The sequence below is a fragment of the Petaurus breviceps genome, unplaced genomic scaffold (assembly GCF_028583685.1).
Source record: "Petaurus breviceps papuanus isolate PSGF00001 unplaced genomic scaffold, PetGlider_PUasm1.0 186, whole genome shotgun sequence".
NCBI classification, from domain to species: Eukaryota; Metazoa; Chordata; class Mammalia; order Diprotodontia; family Petauridae; genus Petaurus; species Petaurus breviceps.
In genome coordinates, this window is record NW_027185798.1 from 58,455,161 (window position 1) to 58,478,325 (window position 23,165).

A 23,165-nucleotide genomic window follows, 5' to 3' on the forward strand; every position below is an offset into this window, starting at 1 on the left:
ATTGTTTCCCAAGAATTCACAGCCAAACCCTTTATCATCCATAAGGATTGAATAGCAAGGCTAAAATTGCAAATATGAAATCATTATAGAATTTAGATTTTCATTTCCATAAATGAATTACTAGCTTGCCTTCTGGCACCAAAGTTGTGTGTGGAGATGTGGCATTTTCATTCCTTTCCCAAAAGCTACTGAACTTCATTTACTGTAGGATAAGTTTCCCTTTCTCTCCTCCCTCATATTCAATTAAACTGCTCAGTTCTACTTCAATTCTCAGAAAATTAAGCTGACTCAATTAGGGCAGATGTCAAAATAATTAATAGGCCCATAGTAGATACAAGTGTTCTATTAAAAGCAATGCAGCTGTAATTAAAATGGGAGTTATAAACCTTATCAAATAATACTACAAGTGTGTGTATATATGTATATGGAAATAACCATAACAGACAATTGGAAAAATCTTTAACTTGGAAAATTGTGATCTCCCTACCAAGACAGTTTAATGTCAATTAATTGATTTTACTGCTTAAGGTTCTAATTAGGAATATAATTTTTTTTAAAACTATGCAATGTCAAAATTGATATTTCTAATCAACACTTTGTTTAGACACACAAAGGACAGAGAGCTCCTGTAATAAGTAATGCTTTGGTGAGTTTCTTTAGAGGAATACTCAAGAGGTGAAGTACTACCCATGTCATTCAAGGTAGAGAATTTCAATGAAAACTGATCTCCTTAGAATCTGTAAACCCAAAGTATATTTCACCAATAAAATGCCTTTTCTTAAAAGGAAAAGGCCTGACTTTGTACACCAACAATTACTTTAATGAGAAATGAAATTCATACTCATGACAGCAAAAACTCTGAATTATAATTATTTTCCTTTTTATTTTCTAATACTTTGATGATAAAAAGGGAATGTGCATTCTCAGCTCAATATAACACAGGTAGCTAGTTAACTGTCTTTCCCACATAAATTCTGCTGAGATATCAAACTTGGATTTTTCTAAATCTAAGCAATCTTAAACTATATAAAAAGGTAACAATTTAGAATGGTAAGGCAAACTTATGATGTACATGAATCATATCTACGAGAAGCCCACTCAACCCCACTCACTGTGACCTGATTAAAAGCAAAAGTAGAGCCTGCTAGAGCAAACGGCAAATTACTAATGAATCTTTTCAGCAAGATCCCTTATATTTTAAATTCTGCAAAAATAGAGACATTCAGCTAGGAAGTTGGGGGGCTATGGGTGGGCAGGACACGGGAGAAAGGGCCACGTCCAAAGCACATAAAAGTTGACATCAGATGCCCTCATCTAAACTCCTGGGCCACGTGCTGATCATCTTAATCTTTCCAGGGCTCTGGAAAACTGAAGCTTCTACAAGCAGCTCACGTGTTCATCAAAGTCTCTACACCTACACGATTATTAAACATAGAAACCAGAGCCTACAAAATGGTATTTAAATTTTTTCTCAGAAAGAAAGCCATGCTCATCTGAATAAGTCAGAAACAGTAGCTTCAGACATAGAAAAAGAGCTATATAATCCCTAACACCTACTAGCCAATTTTCATAACACACTAAAAAAACTGCCTTCTCCAAAACTAAAATATGAGAACAGCACCACTAAGTGGCATTTTTAAAAACCTGCACATGCAAAATAACAAGGATGCTGTGGGTACAAAGGTGACCAGAGTGTTTCTCTACCACTGAAATGAAAGCTGTTCTACTCATTAAAGCTATGAAGGATGGCTTCAAAGAACTTTAGTTATCTCTTGACCTCGCACTATTGCAGGAAGGGCAAAAGTAATCAGAAGTAGAATTTGCTATCCTTCAGAATCTCATAATGGTTTTGCTTGTTTCTGCTAACTTTCCTGGTTTTCTGAGAGCCAATGTTTACCTTGTTCATAGGATGACTAGCCCATCATCAAAAATGTCTATCCCCACCAGGATCAGAACCTGAAATTTCCCTATATACATATATATATATAATTTTTTTTAAGCAATCGGGGTTAAGTAACTTGCTCAAGATTACACGGCCAGGTGTTTCTGGGTGGGTGCTAAGTGTCTGAGCCCGGATTTGATCCCCACATCATCCCGACACTGGAGCCGGTGCTCCTACTCACTGTGCTACCTAGCTGCCCCTTCCCCATATATTTTAAATGAACAAATAAATCATTAGGGACAGTCAGGTGGCATAATGGATACATGCTAGACCTGTTGTCAGGTGGACTTATCTTCCTGAGTTCAAATCTGGCCTCCAATACTTACTAGCTGTGTAACCCTGGGCAAGTCACTTACCCTATCTGCCTCAGTTTTCTCATCTATAAAATGAACTGGAGAATAAAATGGCAAACCACTCCAGTATCTTTGCCAAGAAAACCCCAAGATGGAGTCCCAAAGAGCTGGACACAACAGAAACAGGAAAGTGGCAATAATTTGTAACATATAAGTAATTTTGATGGTAAAGAGGGAAAGTAGGAGTTCAGAAGCCTTAATAAGTAAAGGATGATCTTCAACTATCAGAGAACAAGAAGGCACTGAACTTCCAATAGGTAAAGAGAAGGTGAAAATGGAGTCAGAGATTTTTGAAAGGAGAGGGAAGTAAGGGCACAAAAACAAACCTTTCTATCTCACAATTTTACCTGCTTCAACATACTACAGCTAGGTCCCAATTAGTGTAAGTAATGAATTCGAACAAAGTGGTTGCAGGTACTCAAATTCCCACTACCTGAAATTATAATTATATAAAAAAGCAACTAGTTCCAGCCCAATGGAAATATGTTGTACAGATTCGAATAATGTTACCATATCAGGGGATTCATTATTTATACTAATTGGGACTTAGCTGAATATCCCCAGGAATTTACATATCACATTTCCTAATCACAGTGCACAAAGCCAGGAAAAGTTGGGGAGTAGCCACTGCATTTCCAGAAGTGGTCACAGAAAACTTCACCAGTCACCCGAGATCAGTCAATGAATGGCCCCTGGTACTCCACATGCAAAGCAGTTTTTTCTTCAGAGAAAGGGAAATTATTAAAGGGGTTCTTGTGTCTCAGTTTTATGATCAGGCCTTTATTTCACCTCCCCCTCCTCCCCCAGCACCCCCCATGTTCTCTATGTCCTTGGGTTTTTGTTTGGTTTGGGTTTTTTTGGTTGTTTGAGATTTGTTGGCTTTTTTTCTCTTCTTTTTTTTTTTTTGCCTCATCCAAATTCAGAAAGATATACTACAAAGGGCTTTGTACCAACCTTTGCAATGTACAGCAATCGCTCCTTCGGTGTTTTCACATATATTTAGGAATCGTCGAACAATGTTATCACTTGGTGTGCTGCCGTCTATGAAGAAGAGGTCATAGTGCTCGAAACCGGCATCTGTGAATCGCTTTGCCTCGTAGATCTTTTTATTCAGCCTAATAATTGTAGTCACGTTATTCTTTTTAAAATAAGGGAAGTAGGCTTCAGGGGCATGAAGGGGATAACCTAAAACAGTAAGTGGAAAAAAGACATCAAAGTAAGGAACTCCTATGCAAATCATCTTGCAGAACAATAAAAACAAAAATTATTAACATAATAAATGATAAGTTATATCAATTCCAAGAGGCAATGTGAAATAATGGATGGAAAAACCAGCCCTGGAGTCACTAAAGACCTGGGTTCAAGACCTGTTTCCAACCCATACTGGCTACGAGATCCTGAGTAAGTCACAAACAATTCTCTAAGACTATAACAGGAGGAAAGCAGGTACCAAGCAACACGGGTGGAGAGTTTCTTTACCAGAAGTTTCCTATGCCAGTGAAATTACAAATCTGGCTAATCTTTTTAAGTATATAAATTTCAAGTAGCATGGGAGACAAACACACCTTTACCGTTAAGAGTAAGCAGAGAATATAGATAGTACATTTAAAGATTAGGTTCAAATGTCAACATAAATATGCTTCTGTTACAAGAGCTTAAAGAAGTTTTTTTTTTCTTTTTAAGGTATATTTTGTTATTCACAAAAACAAAATTTAAAAAGTATCCGAGTAAAGTTTGAAGTTTTAATCTGAGATTTGGAAGTCCTAAGACTCTTTGGATCCTAAAACAAATGCATTCAGGGGCCAACGTGATATTTCAAAAAAAAAACCCTCTATTTTATTTGTGAACTTTGTGAACCATTTCAACCTATTCTAAGTGTTTTTCTGTACCAGAAAAAAAATGATTGTCAAATATAGCATAATCTTTTCAACTAAAGTTAGTAAATATGGATACCTTACCTTTTATTACAACCCAACTACACAGTTATTCTATAAGTATTTTTGGTAGTATTTGGTGGTACAAGTATTTTGATGTATGCAAACTTCTCATAGAAATTATAAAGAAAATATAGCCCCTTCTAGGCAACCAAAACTAAATATACTTTAATAACTTAGCATCAGTGGATTTAAACATGACATCAAAATATTTGGTAATCAATAAAACTTAGTCTTCTCTTTATGTCTCCTCATACTAGATACCATGTCTCCTACATGTATTCCAATGCAGTCTAAGTTTGTCAGCTTCTGTATGTTAAGGCAAACTCCAGATCTGAGATTCTGCCTAATTCATGCTCCCTTCAGGTTCATAACTGAGACGATTTGCCATCTTAAATCACTTCCTTTCTATTTTCACTGGAGTTGGGCAAATTGTTGGCCAACTTTTGATTATTTGTACTGAAAGGATAGGAATGGTGGTGTCAATACAACAAAGTGTCCTTATGTTTGGCTTTGGAATACATTATATCTTTGTTCTGGCTCTCCCACAGAAGTAGCATATGCATCTTCCTAATTACACTTTGTCTATGCCAATATTAATTAACTTTCATTCCCTGAGTATACACGTACTTGGCAACAGAGCAATCAGGGAGAAAGCCAAAGAAGACAGACCAGAATTTAAAATTGGGTAAAGATGGTCCACAAAACAGACAATCTAGAGTTGGTTTACATCTGTCAATGCCAGGCGCAGTAATTTATGTGCACATTTTGAAAAAATACACACTGTTATTTTGGAAACACCATATTTATTTTGCCTACTTTCCCCATTACCCAAATTATTTCCAGACATTCACAGTGTGCGGAAGTGAAGCCTATATATGACACAATGAAAAGATATCAATTAGATAAGGGAAGGAAGACATTCAAAAATATCTTCAACAAAGACATCATATCAATGTAACTGTATGGGGGTCTACCCCCATTATAAAGCAGTTCAACAGACCAGACTTCATTATACTATGGACAAAACCCAAGTACTACAGGTACAGGAGATGCTGTATATATGTTAGTTTAAGGAATGAAGTAAAGACTATCTCTCTAACACAGAAAGCTCATATCTCGGTTTCTAACTTTGTCCCTTATAGGATTCTACTTGCCATATGACAACAATATTAACATACCTTATTAATTTAATAAGTAAATATATATTCCAATATTTTGAGGTTATACATAATGATTTAAAAGTCAGAAACGATAAATTCTTAATTCAAGAAAGTTAACTACCTGACAGCTAAGCCCACATAGAGTTACAAATTTAATATTCACTTCAGAGGCTGTCAATTCAATTTTTAAAAAATTTCCCTGTTATGCCAAAAATTTCTCGATCAAAAATGAATAGGATTAATTTTTTCCATAAACGACCTCTGTAAGCACACATGATACATATGCACCACATTTTTAGCATTGTTACTCTAAATATCAAATGATACGCAAATATGGTATTTCTTTATGCTATGTCACAATAAAATCATACCTTTTTTTCCTTCTATTTCTTTTAAGAGGACTGTATGGAATCCTAGATAGCAGATTCAAGAGTCTGTAAACTAAAAGCAAGATACAGCTTTGAATTTTTTAAGATCTGCATTGTAGAAGGCACATACACAGTCCTGTAAAACTGGCTTCTGTGCCAGAGTCAATGAAAAAAGAGTATGATAGATGGTCCATAGGTATGACCCCGTACAGCACTTCTTCCTAAAGTTTCTCTACTGAATACTGAGATCCACTAAAAAATACATACGGCATTTGGAACTTCCAGGATCAGATAAGCCCAACATTGTTATCAGGCATTTTCCATGAGGAATATAAAAATGGGTGTGTCTTTTTATGTGCATATACAATTTCCAATAAAGATATCCCCAATGTGTCTCTCTCTTTTTTTTAAGCAATCGGGGTTAATTAACTTGCTCAAGGTTACACGGCCAGTTATTTCTGGGTGTGGTGCTAAGTATCTGAGCCCATATTTGATCCCCAAGTCATCCTGACACTGGAGCCGGTGCTCTTACTCGCTGAGCCAGCTGGCTGCCCCTTCCAATGTCTCTTGATGACTATATAAACAGACCATAAGGAAACACTGCAAGATATTTGGTCTATTCCAATATTAATTAGCTTTCACTCCCTGAATACATGGTCCTACAGAGTGGTGAAGGCTATGCAAATAAGCCCAGAATGCATCTATATAACTCAAGGACCAGCCTAGCTAGGTTCATAATAGCTTTTGCCAGGATTGACCACAGGCTGAATTTTTCAACCATAGCAATTCTTACAGATCATCTCTGTGCTGGTGAAAAGTGTGGTGACAACAATGAAATCACAAGTAGTTGAAATGTTAAAGCAAATAAATAAAGTAACAGTGCTTTTGGATGGCATGTCAAGGATTGAGAAAGAAGATGCCTTCCTTTTTAAACTTTAAATCTATAGCTGCCCTATTCACAACCCCAAGTAAGTCAAAGCCTCCACACTGACTTCTATACTTTTAGACTGGTTCTCTTAGGAAGTTTTGCACCCCATTAAATCAAGTCCCAGTAATGAGAGGCAACATGATACAGTGAAAAGAGAATGGATGGATGTGGAGTCAGGAAAGATCTGGATCTAAAGCCTACATATCTGCCCTTTCTAGTTGCAGATTTAACCTCATTTGAAAAAATAGGAACGATAATATCTATTCTATCTCTCTCACAGAATCTTGCAAGGATCAAATAACATAATGTATGTAAAAAAGACTCTGCAAACCTTAAAGTGATATAACCTAAAGTGATGATGTATAAAAATCATTTATTACTATTATTATTACTCTTCAGATCTGGCCACTATTTCATTTTGTCTTTGTGCTTCCAGTAATTAGCACAATACCTAGCATTTATTAGGAGTCTGTTGACTGAATTAACTAACCAAGTTCTGAATTCACCTAACCATACCATTATGCAACAACCACCAAACAACAACAATAATAACAGAATCTATATAATAGCACTTTAAGGTTTGCAAAACACATTACAAATATTATCTCATTCACCATCACAACTTCTCTATGAGGTAGGTGCTTCCTATTAAACCCATTTTTAAGATGAGGAAAATAAAGCAGGCAGAGGTTAAGTGACTTGCCCAGGATCTCATAGCTACTAAGTACCTAAGGTTGGATTTGAACTCAGGTATTCTTGATTCCAGGTCCAGTGTTCTATACACTATATCACCTGGCTGCCAACATCACTCCACCCTGCCCACAAAAAAATAACATGGGAGACTATAAATATTTTTCTCTATAGAATTTCCCTGATCTATCAGTCTAATTATATTTTTAAAAGAAAAAGGAAAAGGTCAGCCTGTCAAAATTCTATGCCAGACTGGCTTTCAGTGCTCACCTCTTTCCTTTCTAAATGCTCACGAACTACCCCTTTGAAAATATCACCTAAATTTTTGATAATACTAAAGTCAAGTTCACTATGGTCTATAGTTATGAATACACTGTTTCCCTTTTTCCAGGCCTATGGAGCTTCTCTCGTCCTCCACAATCACCACCAGCAGTTCAGCACTGATATCTTCCAATTATTTCAGTACCCTAGGAACTTAATCAAATCAATCTTAACATTCAATGCAAACAAAACCAGAAGACAAAATATATTTGCAGCTAAACAGAAGGAAGACTCACAGGTTCTCCTTGCAGAGGCAAATTAAGGAGTTGGCAGAGTCGATTTTATCGTGCATCCAAAGGCAACAAGAAACATCATTTCATGGGACGTTTGGTCATCTCTTATTGGCAGTGCTCATGAAAAGTATTTGCAAAAAGACCACCATGAAAATGACTGCAGCTTATGTATCAAGATCTGTTACAGAGGATGAAGAGGTAGAGAAAGTCTATGAAGAACTCAATAAGACCCCTCAAATTAAATCAACATACTTCAATGCAAAGTGACTTCAATGCAGAGATGGAATAGGTGAGGTCAGCAAAAGGATGACTGTGAGGTCAAAATTAGTAGATTACACAGAAGTTTCACACCTATCCATTATGTAAATTTTCTTCAAGAAAAACATCAATACTAAAGATAGGGATTCCAATTCTTTATACCAAATAGCATGCCACACAAAAATAAAACTGATTCTATTTTAGCAGGCAAAAAGCAACCCTTTTACTCATGAAACAGTCATCCCTGAAACAGCTGCCTATATATATTCAGACAATTTAGAACAAAGATCAAAATTAACACAATGATAAAACTATAGAAATGAGAAAAAAGACATAGTATACACTTAAAATAATTCCATCCTGATGTGCTTAAATTAAGTTCTTGATGTCAAAAAAACATGAAACGGAGAGAGGAAAGGATACAGAATTACAACAAATATTAGAATAATTTCTCAAAAGAGAATAACAAGCACCTTCATCAGGAAACACTTGACTTCCTCACCTAATGGCGAAGGTTTTGGGCAACAGTGGTTTAAAATATAAACTCATACATAAAATGTTATGGAGAAAGCTGGTAAAAGATAAGAAGCAGAGTAGCCTCATAAAACATCTAGAAGCTGTGGTGAAGAAGATTAAAGAAAGCTCAATGAGGAGCTCATTAAGCAAAGTCTTACATTAAAATAATCAAAGAATATTTAAGTAAAATTTATTGTTGTTGAATTGTTTTTTAGTTGTGTCAAACTCTTCATGATCCTATTTGGGGTTTTCTTGGCAATGATACTGGTTTGCTATTTCCTTCTTGTGATTATTTTACAGATTAGGAAACAGGCAAATAGGGTTCAACAACTTACCCAGGGTCACACAGCTATTGTGTATAGCTAAAGCCAGATCGGAACTCAGGAAAATGAGTCTTCCTGACTCCAGGCCCAAAATTCTATTCACTAAGCCACGTAGATGCCCTTAAGGAGGACAATAAAGAGATAGAAAAGATCTGGAGATATGTGTGCGTGTGTATACATATACAGAGAGAAATATATCTAAATATAGATCTGTATCTACATCTACATCTATATTTCTACACCTATTTTTTAACAACAAACCACCTGGAAGAACATAACACCTCCACATCCAGACTCTAGAACGATCCTAAACGTGCTTATAGAAAAATAGAAACGGCACGAAAGAAGTCCAGGTGGGAAAAAAGCTGTATGGGATCAAGGACAAACAAATGAGTCTGTGTGGGAGGAGATGCTCTCTTTAGGGAAATGAAAGTACTGAAGGAGAAGATTTCAGACCGTGTTATTACTCCCGAAGATAAACGATAGCACATTAAACCAACTAGAGAACTACTATCAGTCCACATTGCCCACTTTCCCACACATGTAAAATTTCTTTTTTTTTTTTTAAGCAATCGGGGTTAAGTAACTTGCTCAAGGTTACATGGCCAGTTATTTCTGGGTGTGGTACTAAGTATCTGAGCCCAGGATTCAATCCCCAGGTCATCCCGACACTGGGGCCAGTGCTCTTACTTGATGAGCCACCTGGCCGCCCCTCACATATGTAAACTTTCATGAAAATAATCTATGCAAACAAGGGCATGCTTCATGAAGGCATTAGAAGGAAATGGTGACTTTCATAAGCAATATTCCTAGACAACATCTGTCCTATGATTCTTTAGTGAAAGATATCAAGAACACAAAATCCCCTGTGCTCATTGTTTGTTGACTATAAAAAGTCTTTGATTTTATTATCTTCAAAGTATCATCTCTTACGACAAAGTGTCTTTCATGTATGTATCAAAATTAGAAAATATTTAGAAGATATTACTGATAAAATTTTCAACAACCCTCTGATCATTAACACGAAAGAAAAGAGAAATATGCTTGCCAGAGACGTTCACCACTGCCAGAGAGGCGATCCAAGTCAAGAAGAGGTTGGCTACAGATGGCGAGGACCTTCAGGGTAACTCCTACTTGAAGATGACAACTGTGCTCACTGCAGCAAGCCCTAAATCCTGTAGTCTTCTATATGTGAGTCATAATTATTATAAAGAGTTTGGTCTACGTACAAAAGAAAAACCAACTGGATAAAGAATACCACTGTCCAGATTATGGTATTCAATTGAATGAAAAACCTACAAAGCTTACCTGTCAATATTCTAGAATTTCAAAAGATACTAAAAATAGACAATGAGTTGGGACCAGAAGTTAATAAAAGAAAGGGAGAGCTAAGACCACCTTTGGGAGAGTGCAAAGTCACTTTAATAACCATTCGTCCTGAAAAAGAGGCTACTCATTTAACAACCATTATTCTCCAACTGATTTATAGCTATGTAATAAATAATCCAGTCTCTGAAGGACTGAAATCAAAGATTATACAAACCACAGTGGAAAGGGGAAGACACTGGGTGTGAGCAGGTTGCAACACATTACAAAAAACAAATTTATTCAGAAGAAGTGATGCAAAGGGCTGTCATCAGAAATTAATTACTGGGGCAAAAAATAGATAGCCAGTCACACAGAAGTAATGAGAAACAACTGAAACAGTCCAGATGCTCTGGTATCTAACACAAAGTCAAAAGAATACAAAGAAGGCCTTCCACCACCCCCATCCCCATCCCATCCACCTCCAGTACTTTGGGTTGACCTTCTATTGTGAATGACCAACCCACTACTCTGAACTTAGGGAAAGCCATGAACAAAGATGGAAAAGATAGGTACAAATGGAGGAATTACATTCTGCATTGGTGGAGGGGAGACACACATCAAGGAGAGCACAGATATACAAGGATTCAACAACATCTTGGAAATATATTTCAAACACACAGATATCAGCCACAGGAACAGCTAACTGATTTCACTATCTAGAGGAGATTCTTTTGTTGTTTGGACTCTGTGCTAGAATTCCTCACAGGCAATGGTAGGCAAATGTTTCTTTGCTCTTGGTCTTATCTGACACCAGTAATAAAAGAGTTAAAGTTATTTCTGATCTTAAATCTTTCATGGAATCCTATATGACTCTCACATGTATCTGAGAGATGCCTTGTTCAAGAAAAGCCCTTAAGGCGTCATTTTGTTTTACTGAATCATTACTGAATGACTTGTTACTGTCAAATAAACAATAAATTCACTGGAGTCTTAAATCTTCTCTATTTTTCAAGTAATTATTTGATTACAAAGGTATGGAATGATTGAGTTTTTTTAGGAAATTAATAGGAATACTGCCAAATATATTCTATACACAGAGATATCTTGATCCCTTTTGGAAGGAGGATGGGAAAGGGAAGATTTCAACCCTATACAGATCTCTCAGAGAGGAAACTCCATTCCTTGATGCAGATGAACACTTGTTCAGCAGTCTTGGGAAGCTACCTGGGGTGCTGAGAAGGTGACTGACTTGCCTGGGGTTCCAGAGCCAGTATGTGTTAGAAACATAACTTGATCCTAGGTCCTCCTTGTTCCAAAGCCGCTTCTCTATCTGCTCCACCATACATATTTCTCAATGTATATGTTTTCAAATATCCTCTACTGAGAATTAATGAATGCACTGGAAATGGAGGTCCTTTATGATTAAGTTAGCTTTGTTTAAAAACAAAATAAGCCATAAATCATGGAGTTATCTGCTTTAGCCACCTACCCGCCCTACCCCTCCAAGCTTCTATTCTAGAAAAGGCAGCATGATGTAGAAGAAAAGAACAGTGGATCTGGGTGCAAATCCTGGCACTACCTATGAGACCTTAGGCAAACCACTTCAGATCTATAGGTCTCAATCTGTTCATGTGTGAAAAAAGGGAATTGGACCAAATGATCTCTATAGTCCTTTCCAGTCCTAAATCTACAAATCAAGAGATCATCTTTGATGAACAGATGGGTCTTTCAGGCTCCTGCCAACTTAGACTCTGTGAAAAACATGTCATTCTAGAGTTCTCAGGCATGTTAAGATTTCAAACATAAAAGAGTTGGAAAAGAATAGTGGTGAGTGTTAGATATAATGGGAGACCACGATTCAAATATCACTCCTATTACTTAGCACCTAGAATGTCTTTAGGCAAGTCAAGGGGCTAAGAAATGTTATCCACAGTATCTGCTATGTATCTAATCCTATGATACTGTGAACCCGAGTATTTTAAGTAGGTTTATAGTCTAGCTAGAACTGTTGTGACCTAAATCGTCCTGCTCCATTTCCATAACCAACTAAGTATATCATGGATTCGCATTTGTTTCCGTTGGTTTTTGGCCTGGGAGGTCTTTCCAAGAATCAGAAAGAGCATCCACCTTTCCCCACCTAGCAGGTACACTGCAATGCCTTGTTAGAACGCCCATCCAGACAGCCTGCACTCATCTCGAATTGCCAGTAGATGGCACCCATGTATGCTCTCATCCTCCAGCCAAGGGCTGATGAGCCACACCTCTCAAGGATGGATGTGCCCGCCCTGAGGTGCCTGAGCAGACAGACAGCTTTGCACAGCTGCTAGTAGACAAGAGTGAAGTGAGGTTGGGTAGGGCCGGGGCCTGACTCCCAGACCGTTACAGACTCCAGCTTTGAGGGCCTGACTTCACAGGGTGGTGAAGAAGGGGCTTTGCTTTGTTAGCGGCTAAAAGCTTTCTATCAATGGAGTCATTAGCATTACTACTTGCCCCAACAATCCATTAATTCAGGTCATATCATTTATCTTGCCCCTCCAGTAAAAAAAGGATTTCTGTGCCTGCATTAATCTAACTCTATATTACCTAACTATAGTGTATATATATATATCATTATATATTTCTAACACTAATATTTTATACATATATATATATATATATCTAACACTAAATTACCACCACCTCATTCTGTTTCTAAATTATAAAACCTGTCAAATCTCAAATCTTGCTAAAAACAAATGTAAACAGTATAGATTCCAAGCCAAATTTCCCCCCTTTACCCTTCCTACCTCCTAATTCTATTCAGTTGCTGTGTAAGAGCTATCCTGTCCCCAGAAAACAGGCATCAGTCAGGCCCTGGCCCTCGACTTCACCCACACAGTTGCCTTTCTACAATCCACCACCCACAGAAAGAGACAAGACTCCTACATGGGGGAGAGAGTTGATTTTCTACCTTCTCTTTTTCTAATTTTTTTTTTTCTGAGGGAACAAACAGAGCACTACTCTGTAATTGAGATAAAGGTCTAGAGTAGCAGGAAGGAAAGTGGGAAGAGGATTTGGGGCTGATCCCTTTTCTTCCTAGGGAGGAAGACACAGTCAGAATCTACCACTGCGCCATGATGGCCGAGCAGTCGAGCAGTGGATTAGTCAACACGCTTTGGTTAAAGGACTTTCTACAAATCCAGCCCTGTGCTGAGAGCTAGGAGTAGAGGAGAAAAGGCAAAAACACAAAAATAGTCACTGTCCTCAAGGCACTTACATTCAAATGTGGGAAACATTAAATAACTAGGAACAAACAAGACATATACAGTATAAACATAAAGTAACCCCAGAGGATAAGTCACTAGCAAATAGGGGATAGGCAGACAGAGTAACTCAAAGGCAAAGGACAGGTAGGAGAGCAGTCCAGGCGTGGGGGGTAGTCAAATGAAAGGCAAAAAGACAGGAAATGGAGCATTGTGTACTCAGAACATATGGTAAGTGGGCCAGTTTAACTGGCTCAAAAAACACACGGGGGGTGGCAGACATGTGGGACAAAAGGTCAGAAGGGAACAGGATGTGAAGAGAGCTTTGGAGGACAAGGGATTTTCTGTTTGATCCTGTAGATGAGGGGTAGGGGCCACTAAAGGTGACAGAGTAGAAGGCTTGTAGGAAATTCACTTTTGGCAACTGAAGGAAGGATGGACTTGAATGGAGAAAGGAAACCAACCAGAAGGCTACTGAAATTGTTCAAGCAAGGGATAAGATGCTAGGAAGGGAAGGCATGCTGAAGATACAAAACTTAAAATTCCTGGTTTTTTTAAAAAGCTTTCTCTTCCCTTAGTTAAGGGAGCCTGGTGGTAGAGTGAGTGGTGCCTAGGAAAAGGAGAAATCTGATTATCTTTCTTAGAACTCTCTTCTCTCTCTTCTTAAAAAAAAAGGGACAAAGTAGTTCTTGCGATGTATAGAGTGGAGCCACAGAGATTGGCGGAAAGAGGGTGAGGAATTCCAAATTAAGTATTAATCTTGCCCTACCCCCAAAGCAGAATTACTCTAAGGAAGATTTCCCCATGAGTTAGGAGAAGTTACCTGAGATACTGTTTGTCAAATTTGATAGAACCTCAAAGGATCTAATAACTTTTCATGATGCTTTCCTATAAAACAGGTGTCAAACACAGCCCCCAACACTCTCAAAGTACAGCCCAAATCAGATTAAAAGTAACTGGGAAAGATTTAATGCAAAATAAGTAAAAATACAACAAAACATAGATGACATTACATTTCAAAATGAAGTCAATATGCAGCCAGCAGGGGTCCAAAGAGAAGCAGAAAGAAAAGGAGTAACTTTGTATAAGGATTAGTGACCCCCATTTCTATCTGAACTGCTATAAAACAGATTAGCCCTCCTTCATGATATAACTCTGAATGATACCTATTTCCATAGATATAAAAATATAAAAGCACATATAAATACTTCACACGTGTGTATATGAAAGATACGTGCATGTGTATGATGGTAAAAATCTAATTTTTAAAGAAATAGGGAGACTTATCTTACAAAAATCCATTTGTAAGAAAAAGTGAAGGAAGTCTAAAATTCATTTGACAAAAATCTCCTCTTCCTCTGCCACCTGTACTTCATAAAACTGTGTGTCCACAGTGACAGCCAATGGAGTCCCAATACCCTTTTCCAAAAAGTAGATACCAATCTACTTTGTTATAGACTCCAGAAAAAAAGATTACATCTTCCTCAAATTGTGCTAAGCACAGAGAATACAAAGAGAAGTCGAGAATAACTGCCCCCAAGGGCCTTATGGTCTAATGGTGGAAAACAACATATAACAGGAAAATGAAAAGGCAAGGGCAGTGAAGGGTGGGGAGAGACCAAGATACAGAAGGATATAACAGGGCGCAGCATGAGACATGACTGACAGGGGGAGACTCCTTAAACAGAGGCTCTGGGAGTTGATAAAGACAGAAGAAGAGAAAGAACTTGCCATGTGTGGATAACAAGGCTGAAGTAAAGCTTCAGGATGAAGAACCGGGACATGGTGAGGCTTCAGAATGGGAGAAGTCTGGAGGGCAGCCTAAAGAAGAATCAGAGGATCCCTTTTCTGTATTCCTGAGACATTTACCTACATTTCTCACTAAGTCACCCCTCTCTTTTCTGATTCTGACACATCCAACTAGAATAATTAAAATATATTTATAGCATTTCAAAGTTTACACATTGTTTTCCTCACAACAATCTTAAGAAGCACATACAACAAGTTAATTTATTAAGCCAGGCACTCTACTAGGCAGATACAAAGAAAGGCAATCTCTGTCCTTGGAGGAGGGGTTCACAATCTATTATTAGCATTTTATAAACTATGAAGATCTAAAGAGGATCTGAAAAGGCAAAGTGATTTGCCCATAAATACACATCTAGTCAGTGTCCGAGGTATGATTGGCAGCCAGTTTTCCAGACTTCAATTCCAGCCATCTCTCTGCCTCTCTCTCTCTCTGCCATATTTCTGTGAAGCATCAGATAATGGCAGTCAATGTGGATAGATAGAAAGGGGAAAAAAATAATTTTGATCCAACCTTCATTTCATTTGTATAGATAGCTCTTGGTGAGGAAATCCCTCTATCATCTCAAAAATTCTGAATTAAATTTCTTTCTTTTTTTTTCTAAAGCAATTGGGGTTAAGTAACTTGCTCTCAAGGTTACACAGCCAGGTGTTTCTGGGTGGGTGCTAAGTGTCTGAGCCCAGATTTGATCCCCAGGTCATCCCAAAACTGGCGCCAGTGCTGAACTCGCTGTGCTATCTGGCCACCCCTGAATTAAATTTCTTAAGGAAAACATAAGATTCAAGAATAATATAAATGCTTTACCCATAGCAGTCTAAGGTACTTCAAGGTCCTTAGGCAAGAAAAATAATAACAGAAATTTGGGGCATAAGGTTGCAGGTAGATGTACTACTTATCCACAACTTAATCACACTTCCCAGACTTGGTATCAATCCTACATTGGATGTTGATGTGTAGGTGCATGTGTGAATACCAATACCAATACCAATAGTCTTCACCACCTTTGTCTATCTTTTGAAATCGGTGCAAATGAAAAGTGATCTACGAAAGTTCAGAGAATGAGGAGGAATAAGGTTAGATTTTATATGCAATAAAAGGTTAAAGAGACATGAGCTGCTCAGAATAGAGTCCTAGAACTGGAAAAGGTATTAACATAATTATTCTAAACCTAGTTTTGTAACTCTGTGGGATGCATCAAGGTGCTTGTACAAGGTTTCTAAAAATTTTCCATTTCTCTATCCTAAAGAGTTTCAACTTACTTTAATTTGTAACAAAACATCTGCTACCTACACACCTTTTAAAAAACAAAAATATGGAAAGGGACACGAGAAGAACAAAGAAATTCTACAATCGAATTTCAAAAGAAATTTCAAAAAAAAATAGCCATGATGATGAATTCATGAGTTCTTGAAGTACTGGTGTGTGAACAAGATATGTGAAAATATACACGCTCTAAAAGGTCTCTTTTGAATTTTGTTCCTTGGCATATATTCAAAGAATATGAGACGATGAAAAAATTCAAATAAGAGTTTTCTTATTAATAATCAATACACAAGGGGTAGCTAGTGGCGCAGTGAATAGAGTACCGGCCCTGGAGTCGGGAGGACCTGAGTTCAAATCCGGCCTCAGACAGTTAACACAAAAACTAGCTGTGTGACCTTGGGCAAGTCACTTAACCCCAATTGCCCTACCTTCCCCCCCTCAAAAAAAAAAGCAAAAAAAAATTTAAAATAATCAATACACAAAACTCATACACACAAAATATATCAATGAGGTAGATGGCTGTGTAAGTTACAGAAAACGACTAGGTCTCTTTTATGGTTGACACCATGGAAATTGTTCTCTGAAATGTTTTCCTTCTGCAACTAGAATGTGAACACATTGTGTCCAAATAAGAAATTAAGTATAAGCCTTGGGTGCCTTGAGGACCTTACACTACAGCATTTCAAGTACCCTGAAGTATGCAATAAAAAATACCTGTGGGTTGTGATTTCAGTAAATAAAATAATTTCAGCAGTTACACAAGGAAAGACTAAATAACAATAATACTTTGCATTTGTATATCCTTTCACGGCTTAAAAATTTATTTCATACACATTTAAGAGCAACCTCCTAAGATAGGCTGGGTAAACATCATTATTACATTTAACAGATAAGGAAACTAAGGCTCAGAGAAGTTAAGAGATTTGTCCAGAATCACCTGATTGTGAAGAAATGAGTACAAATCATGATAACTATTTTAAAATGTGTTTCTTCATCATGCAGCACTATCTCATCTATAACTTTTAGCCCACAGGCACCAAGAAAAAGTAGTGGCTTTTCCTGTACCAAATTACCTGCAAGCATTTTATTTCCCAGGGTTTACTTAGAACAGAGTCTGGCATATAGTAGGTAATCAATAAAAGCTTATTAACTGGGGGTGGACAGGTGGTGCAGTGAATAGAGCACCGGTCCTAGAGTCAGGAGGACCTGAGTTCAAATGTGGCCTCAGACACTTAACACAAAAACTGGCCATGTGACCTTGGGCAAGTTACTTAACCCCAATTAGGGGCGGCTAGGTGGCTCAGCAAGTAAAGAGCACCAGCTCCAGTGTCGGGATGACCTGGGGATCAAATCCAGGCTCAAATACTTAGCACCACACCCAGAAACAACTGGCCATGTAACCTTGAGCAAGTTACTTAACCCCGATTGCTTTAAAAAAAAAAAGTTTATTGACTGGACATGTTGACTTTTAAGTGAATTCTGATAAGAGATATCTTCCCTAAATGTGCAAAACTAAAAGTAGCCAAATTCCTTCTGAAGACCTATACAGAAGTCAAACTAGGACATGCTACAATTAAAATTATATATCTGAAAAGATTTTCATTAAACAAGACAGACAATTTTGTTCAAAAAGCACAAAAGCAAGAACTGTCCTAAAGGCATCTCCTTGAAATTGCTCAAGAGCCAACTGGAATACAGGCTAATTGTCTAGCACATAAAAAAAAAAAAAAACGACAACAACCATTAGCAAATTTGTAAACAATAATTTTTAATGCCTTGTTCTTTTAATAAATCTATGCAAATAATTTAATAAATTTTTTAAAGTTCTATCTCAACATAGTATTTTAAAAAAAACAGTGAGGCACAATCCAGGATGAGAAATTGTCAGGTGTGAAATGATTAAAAAAACTTATAGAGATTGTAAAAAATCATAATTTATTGGTTGCTCCTAATAAGTAAAATGAATGAAGCAAACTTCAGTTCAAATGATTAATCTCAACACTAGACCAACCAATAAAATGAAACCCTAAAATAAGAACTCATTGGTAAGTTGTAATTTTTCCTCCCTGGGCAGAGCACTACTTTTGTGATAACGGAAAGACCCAAGATCAGCTAAAAATCTTAAGTCCTAATGAATTTGTCACTTGAAAACATGTTTATAGCTCCACCTATTAGTACTTGTGTAATTAAAATTATTAAGATGTTTTAGTCAGGAATTGCTAAATAATGTTAGCTCTTTAAACATATAGAAAGGGGTCAGATCATAGATATGATTTGAAGAGTAGAAAAAGGTAAAGGAGGGGTGGCCAGGTAGCACAGAGAGTAAGAGCACCGGCTCAAGCGTCGGGATGACCTGGATCAAATCTGGGCTCAGATACTCAGCACCACACCCAGAAATAATAACTGGCCGTGTAACCTTGAGCAAGTTATTTAACCTCAATTGCTTTAAAAAAAAAAAGAAAAAGAAAAAGGTAAAGGTGTATCCAAAGAAAAGTAGGAATATTCCAAAAGAGAAACTAACTTTTTAATATTAACATCATTATTAACATTTCTATTTAAAAATAGAAAAACATACCATTTTCAATTTTGCTTTTGGGATGTGGTCCACTAAACGCTAAAAATTTTCCTGGAACAATCCAATTGAAGTCACCATTTTCAACCCGCTGTGAGAATTTCAAAAGAGAAAGAAAAGCACTGAACAACACTTGAACAACAAGGGAGAAAGTTATTAGTAAATAAAATTGCTTTTAAGTTTGTTCTCTGTATAAAGTTAATAAACTATGTCATGTGAAACTGAAATTACAGTAACTTCAAAAATGTACATGCTACCTAGAGTAACTTGCTTTAAGCAACATGCTTCACAATCATTTCCACATGTATAAGTTCACACGATTTCATGTAAAATAATTTAATTCAAAGGTCCTGTCCCTCCACCACCCCCAACAAAAAAAAAAGCCTCTATAAATTCCTAAAGAAAAGATGTGCAATCACCACAGTAATGAAATAGCATCTCTATTGAATCTTAGTGTGTATTTGAAGTGATTTGAAGGTGTAGATAACACACATACAAAGAAGAAAAGCATTCTATATCTTAGGGTTTGGTTTTTTTTCTTTTACCTCAATCTAAAAATAGCTAAAGAGCTAATATTTCTTTATTCTCCCGGAGTAGATTATTTAGGTTTTAAATTATCCAGATCTTAACTTCTCTTTTTTCCTGTTCATTAACAAGTCAATCCACTAGAGGGTGCCAGGACAACAGAAAAATTCTAAAACCATAAAACGTTAAGGCACTTACTCCAAGTCTCTTAATTTAGAGATGATGACACTGATAAGAAGACAAGAGTATATGACTTACCTAAGGTCCTACACAGCAATGTGCCATGTGGCAGAAATGAGGCTAAAGTTCACTTACCCCTATTTCAAATTACCAATTAAAAGGTCTGGGAAAAGATTTCTTTTTAGAATTAATGTCAAAAAGCAGGGGGGGGGGGGGGGGGAGATTATATGTCTATTTTAATTTTCTTATCTTTGCCACCATCTCTAAATGGCCAAAAATTGACTGACCACATTTCACCTTCAAGAGGGGTCTCTGAGGTATCTAACATGAATAACCTATCTATGATTTATTACCTCATGGTTTACATAACATCCTGAATTAAATTTTAGGAAGATTAGTTATGATTACTACCATCAAATTAAATCTTATAGGCTTCGGTCACCCATTTTCCTTCATTTGAACATTTCATTAGAAACAGTTCTTTATAAAAAATGAAACCTTTCTTTTACTAAAATATGGTCTTAAACCCATAGTTCAAACATTCTCATGAGTTAAAATTACAGGATCTATCAAAACTATCACTAATAGGAAGAAGACTTTTTTTCTGTTTTAAAAATTATGAATGCTTCCACTCTTGCTATAGTTTAAGTGCTTTCTCTACATATAATGTGTTAGTTGGATATCATTTAGAGTTTTTATTGTTTTGTTTTTGTTTTTTGAAAGGGGGAAGGCAAGGCAATTGGGGTTGAGTGACTTGCCCAAGGTCACACAATGAAACGATGCAAAGTGAGCTAGTCTGGGGCAGTGCTGCACGAGATGCCATCTCATGTAGTAGTAAAACCCCAGACTTTGTAGCCGGAGGAGCTGGGTTCAAATCCAGACTTTGCTACTGGTCAGGCCACTTCAGCTCCTGTATCTCAGGTCCTTCCTCTACAAAATAAGCCAGAGGACATTCTAGCTCCTTTATCTCTCTAAATCTTTGGTCACGGGATCTCTAGAACCTCTTCCAGCTCTAACATGGCTTCATATCTTCATTCTAACTAAATTATGCTAAATGTAAACAGTTAACCATAAGAGTTAAAATCATTGACTGACTTATCTAATTAGCTGTGTCCTTCCAAGAAATCTAGGCCAGATCAGAGTAAAAAGGTACCCTAAAGAATTACTTTTGTCAAATGACTACATAAGGAAAAAGCCAAAAGAAAATTTAATATGCTCAAATGAAATTATATAATCAATACTAAATAATGTCACATGACTACTACATGATTATTGAGAAAACTCAATAATCAAAGCTCTGATTCACAAGAATGACAAATTAGGGTATATTTTTCACTTTAAAATATAATTTTTCATTTTACAAAAGCATTTACTACAGATCTAGATTTTTTATTCCCTATCTATTGAATTTAAAACAAAGTTTTACATTAACTTTTCAGAAACTCATCTATTCTATAAAGTAAAGACTTTACTCTCAAATACATATACTTTCTCCATTCAAGTGCAACCAGTATATCTCTTACTTGTTAGTACTTTACAGCTACAGATAGAATTTGCCTTCCACCCCAAGTGTAATCTAAAAAAGTACACAGGATCATCAGATCACAGATTTAGAAGGACAGGATAATTGGAAAGCATTATAGTAAAGTATAAATTGAATTCTATGACCACAACAGTTTAAAATGCAATACAGAAACTATTTAAAACTACATCATAAAATTTCCTATAAAGTAATGGGATTCTTTTGTAATATAAAATCATATCTATATACTCTTTTTACTTCTGAAAGGATAAACCTCAACAATAGTATGGCCAAGAATCAAAGTCTTGATTTCAGAGTACACTTTTAGAATAGTGGTAGTTTTTTCTTTGTTAAATCTTACAAGGTGCTATTAGTTAACTTATTCTAAGAACACTTTAAACACACTCAAACATTACAAGTTATATATCCATTTAGCAAGAAAATAAAAATCTAATGAGGCCAGGAAAAGACTTCTGGTTTCTCTCCTACCATGATCTTCTAAAAGTTCTACTACTTCCTATAACATGATCTTACTTTAGAAAACCTTTGTCTAACATGTGTGTATATGTATGTGTGTGCATGCATGTTTGTATGTATATATGTATAGGAGTGTGCATTTATTTATAAAAATATATATATATACCAAGCTTCTACTACTTTGTCAAAATGTCAAGGTGATAATTTCCCAAGTTGAGTGTGTAGTATGAAGTATTAAGAACACCAGACTGAGGAAGCATAGCCTGTAATCTCCACGATCCCACTAAATGGCTATATAACTATGAGCTAGTCATTTAGCCAGTCTAGGCCTTATCTGTAAAGTGTGGGGAAGGGGCTGGGGTAGGGAGAAGGGGAGTGGGAGATTTTATTTAAGAAACATTAATTAAGCACCTTCTATGTGCCAGGAAATGTGCTAGACTGAGGAGATATGAAGACAAAAAATGAAAACAATCCCCATCCTCAGAGAGCTTACATTCTATTGAATGGTTAAACTAGATGACTTCTAATGTTCCTTTATATTACATGATTCAATAAGAGTCTGAACTAAACTTTAGATATTTGGGGGGGGGGGTCTTTTTGGAGGGTGGAAGGAAGGACAATTGGGGTTAAGTAACTTGGCCCAGGTCACACAGTTAGTAAGTGTTAAGTGTCTGAGGCCGGATTTGAACTCAGGCCCTCCTGACTCCAGGGCTGGTATTCTATTCACTATACCACCTAGCTGCCCCTAGATTTTTTTAACTACTATATTAATAGGAGAGAAAACAGAAGAGAGAAGAAAGGGACAGAAAAGAGAAATTACTGACTTTTTATTAACCTAAATAATTTCACCACTGTTTTATCAATATACACTCTTATCATTTCATTCTACCATGATATATAACCTAAGCTATGCTCCCACTGGTATTAGACAATCCTTCTAGACCAATCTGAATAACTCATATTTAAGAGACAAAATGAGCAATTTTCAAAACAAACTCGGCACTAGATAGTAACATACTACACAACTTTCAAAAGTATAAATAAAAGTGAGAGTGCCCCCTCCCCTCCTTTTCTTAAATCACAACAGACTACAGTGCCAAGGAGTAATACCAGACTATGACATAAAGGAGTGACAAAAAGGACCTCTCTGTACATGCTAAACTTTCCTTTCGTCCCACTAAAAATGTGCCTAATTTTAACAAAGAAACTAAATTTATATATGAAATATTACAAAATTTAC

At 36.7% G+C, this 23,165-nt stretch overlaps 1 protein-coding gene across 2 annotated transcripts in view; it reads right to left on the reverse strand.

Annotated features, from left to right (window-relative positions):
- CDC14A (cell division cycle 14A) overlaps positions 1-23,165 on the reverse strand; it is a 208,905-nt gene that overhangs the window by 41,831 nt on the left and 143,909 nt on the right. For both annotated transcript variants that reach the window (XM_069090525.1, XM_069090526.1), the window contains 2 exons: positions 19,225-19,312; positions 3,250-3,480 (listed from right to left, as the gene is read on the reverse strand). In XM_069090525.1, the coding sequence (XP_068946626.1) occupies positions 3,250-3,480; positions 19,225-19,312 (319 nt within the window). The remainder of the gene's footprint in view (positions 1-3,249; positions 3,481-19,224; positions 19,313-23,165) is intronic.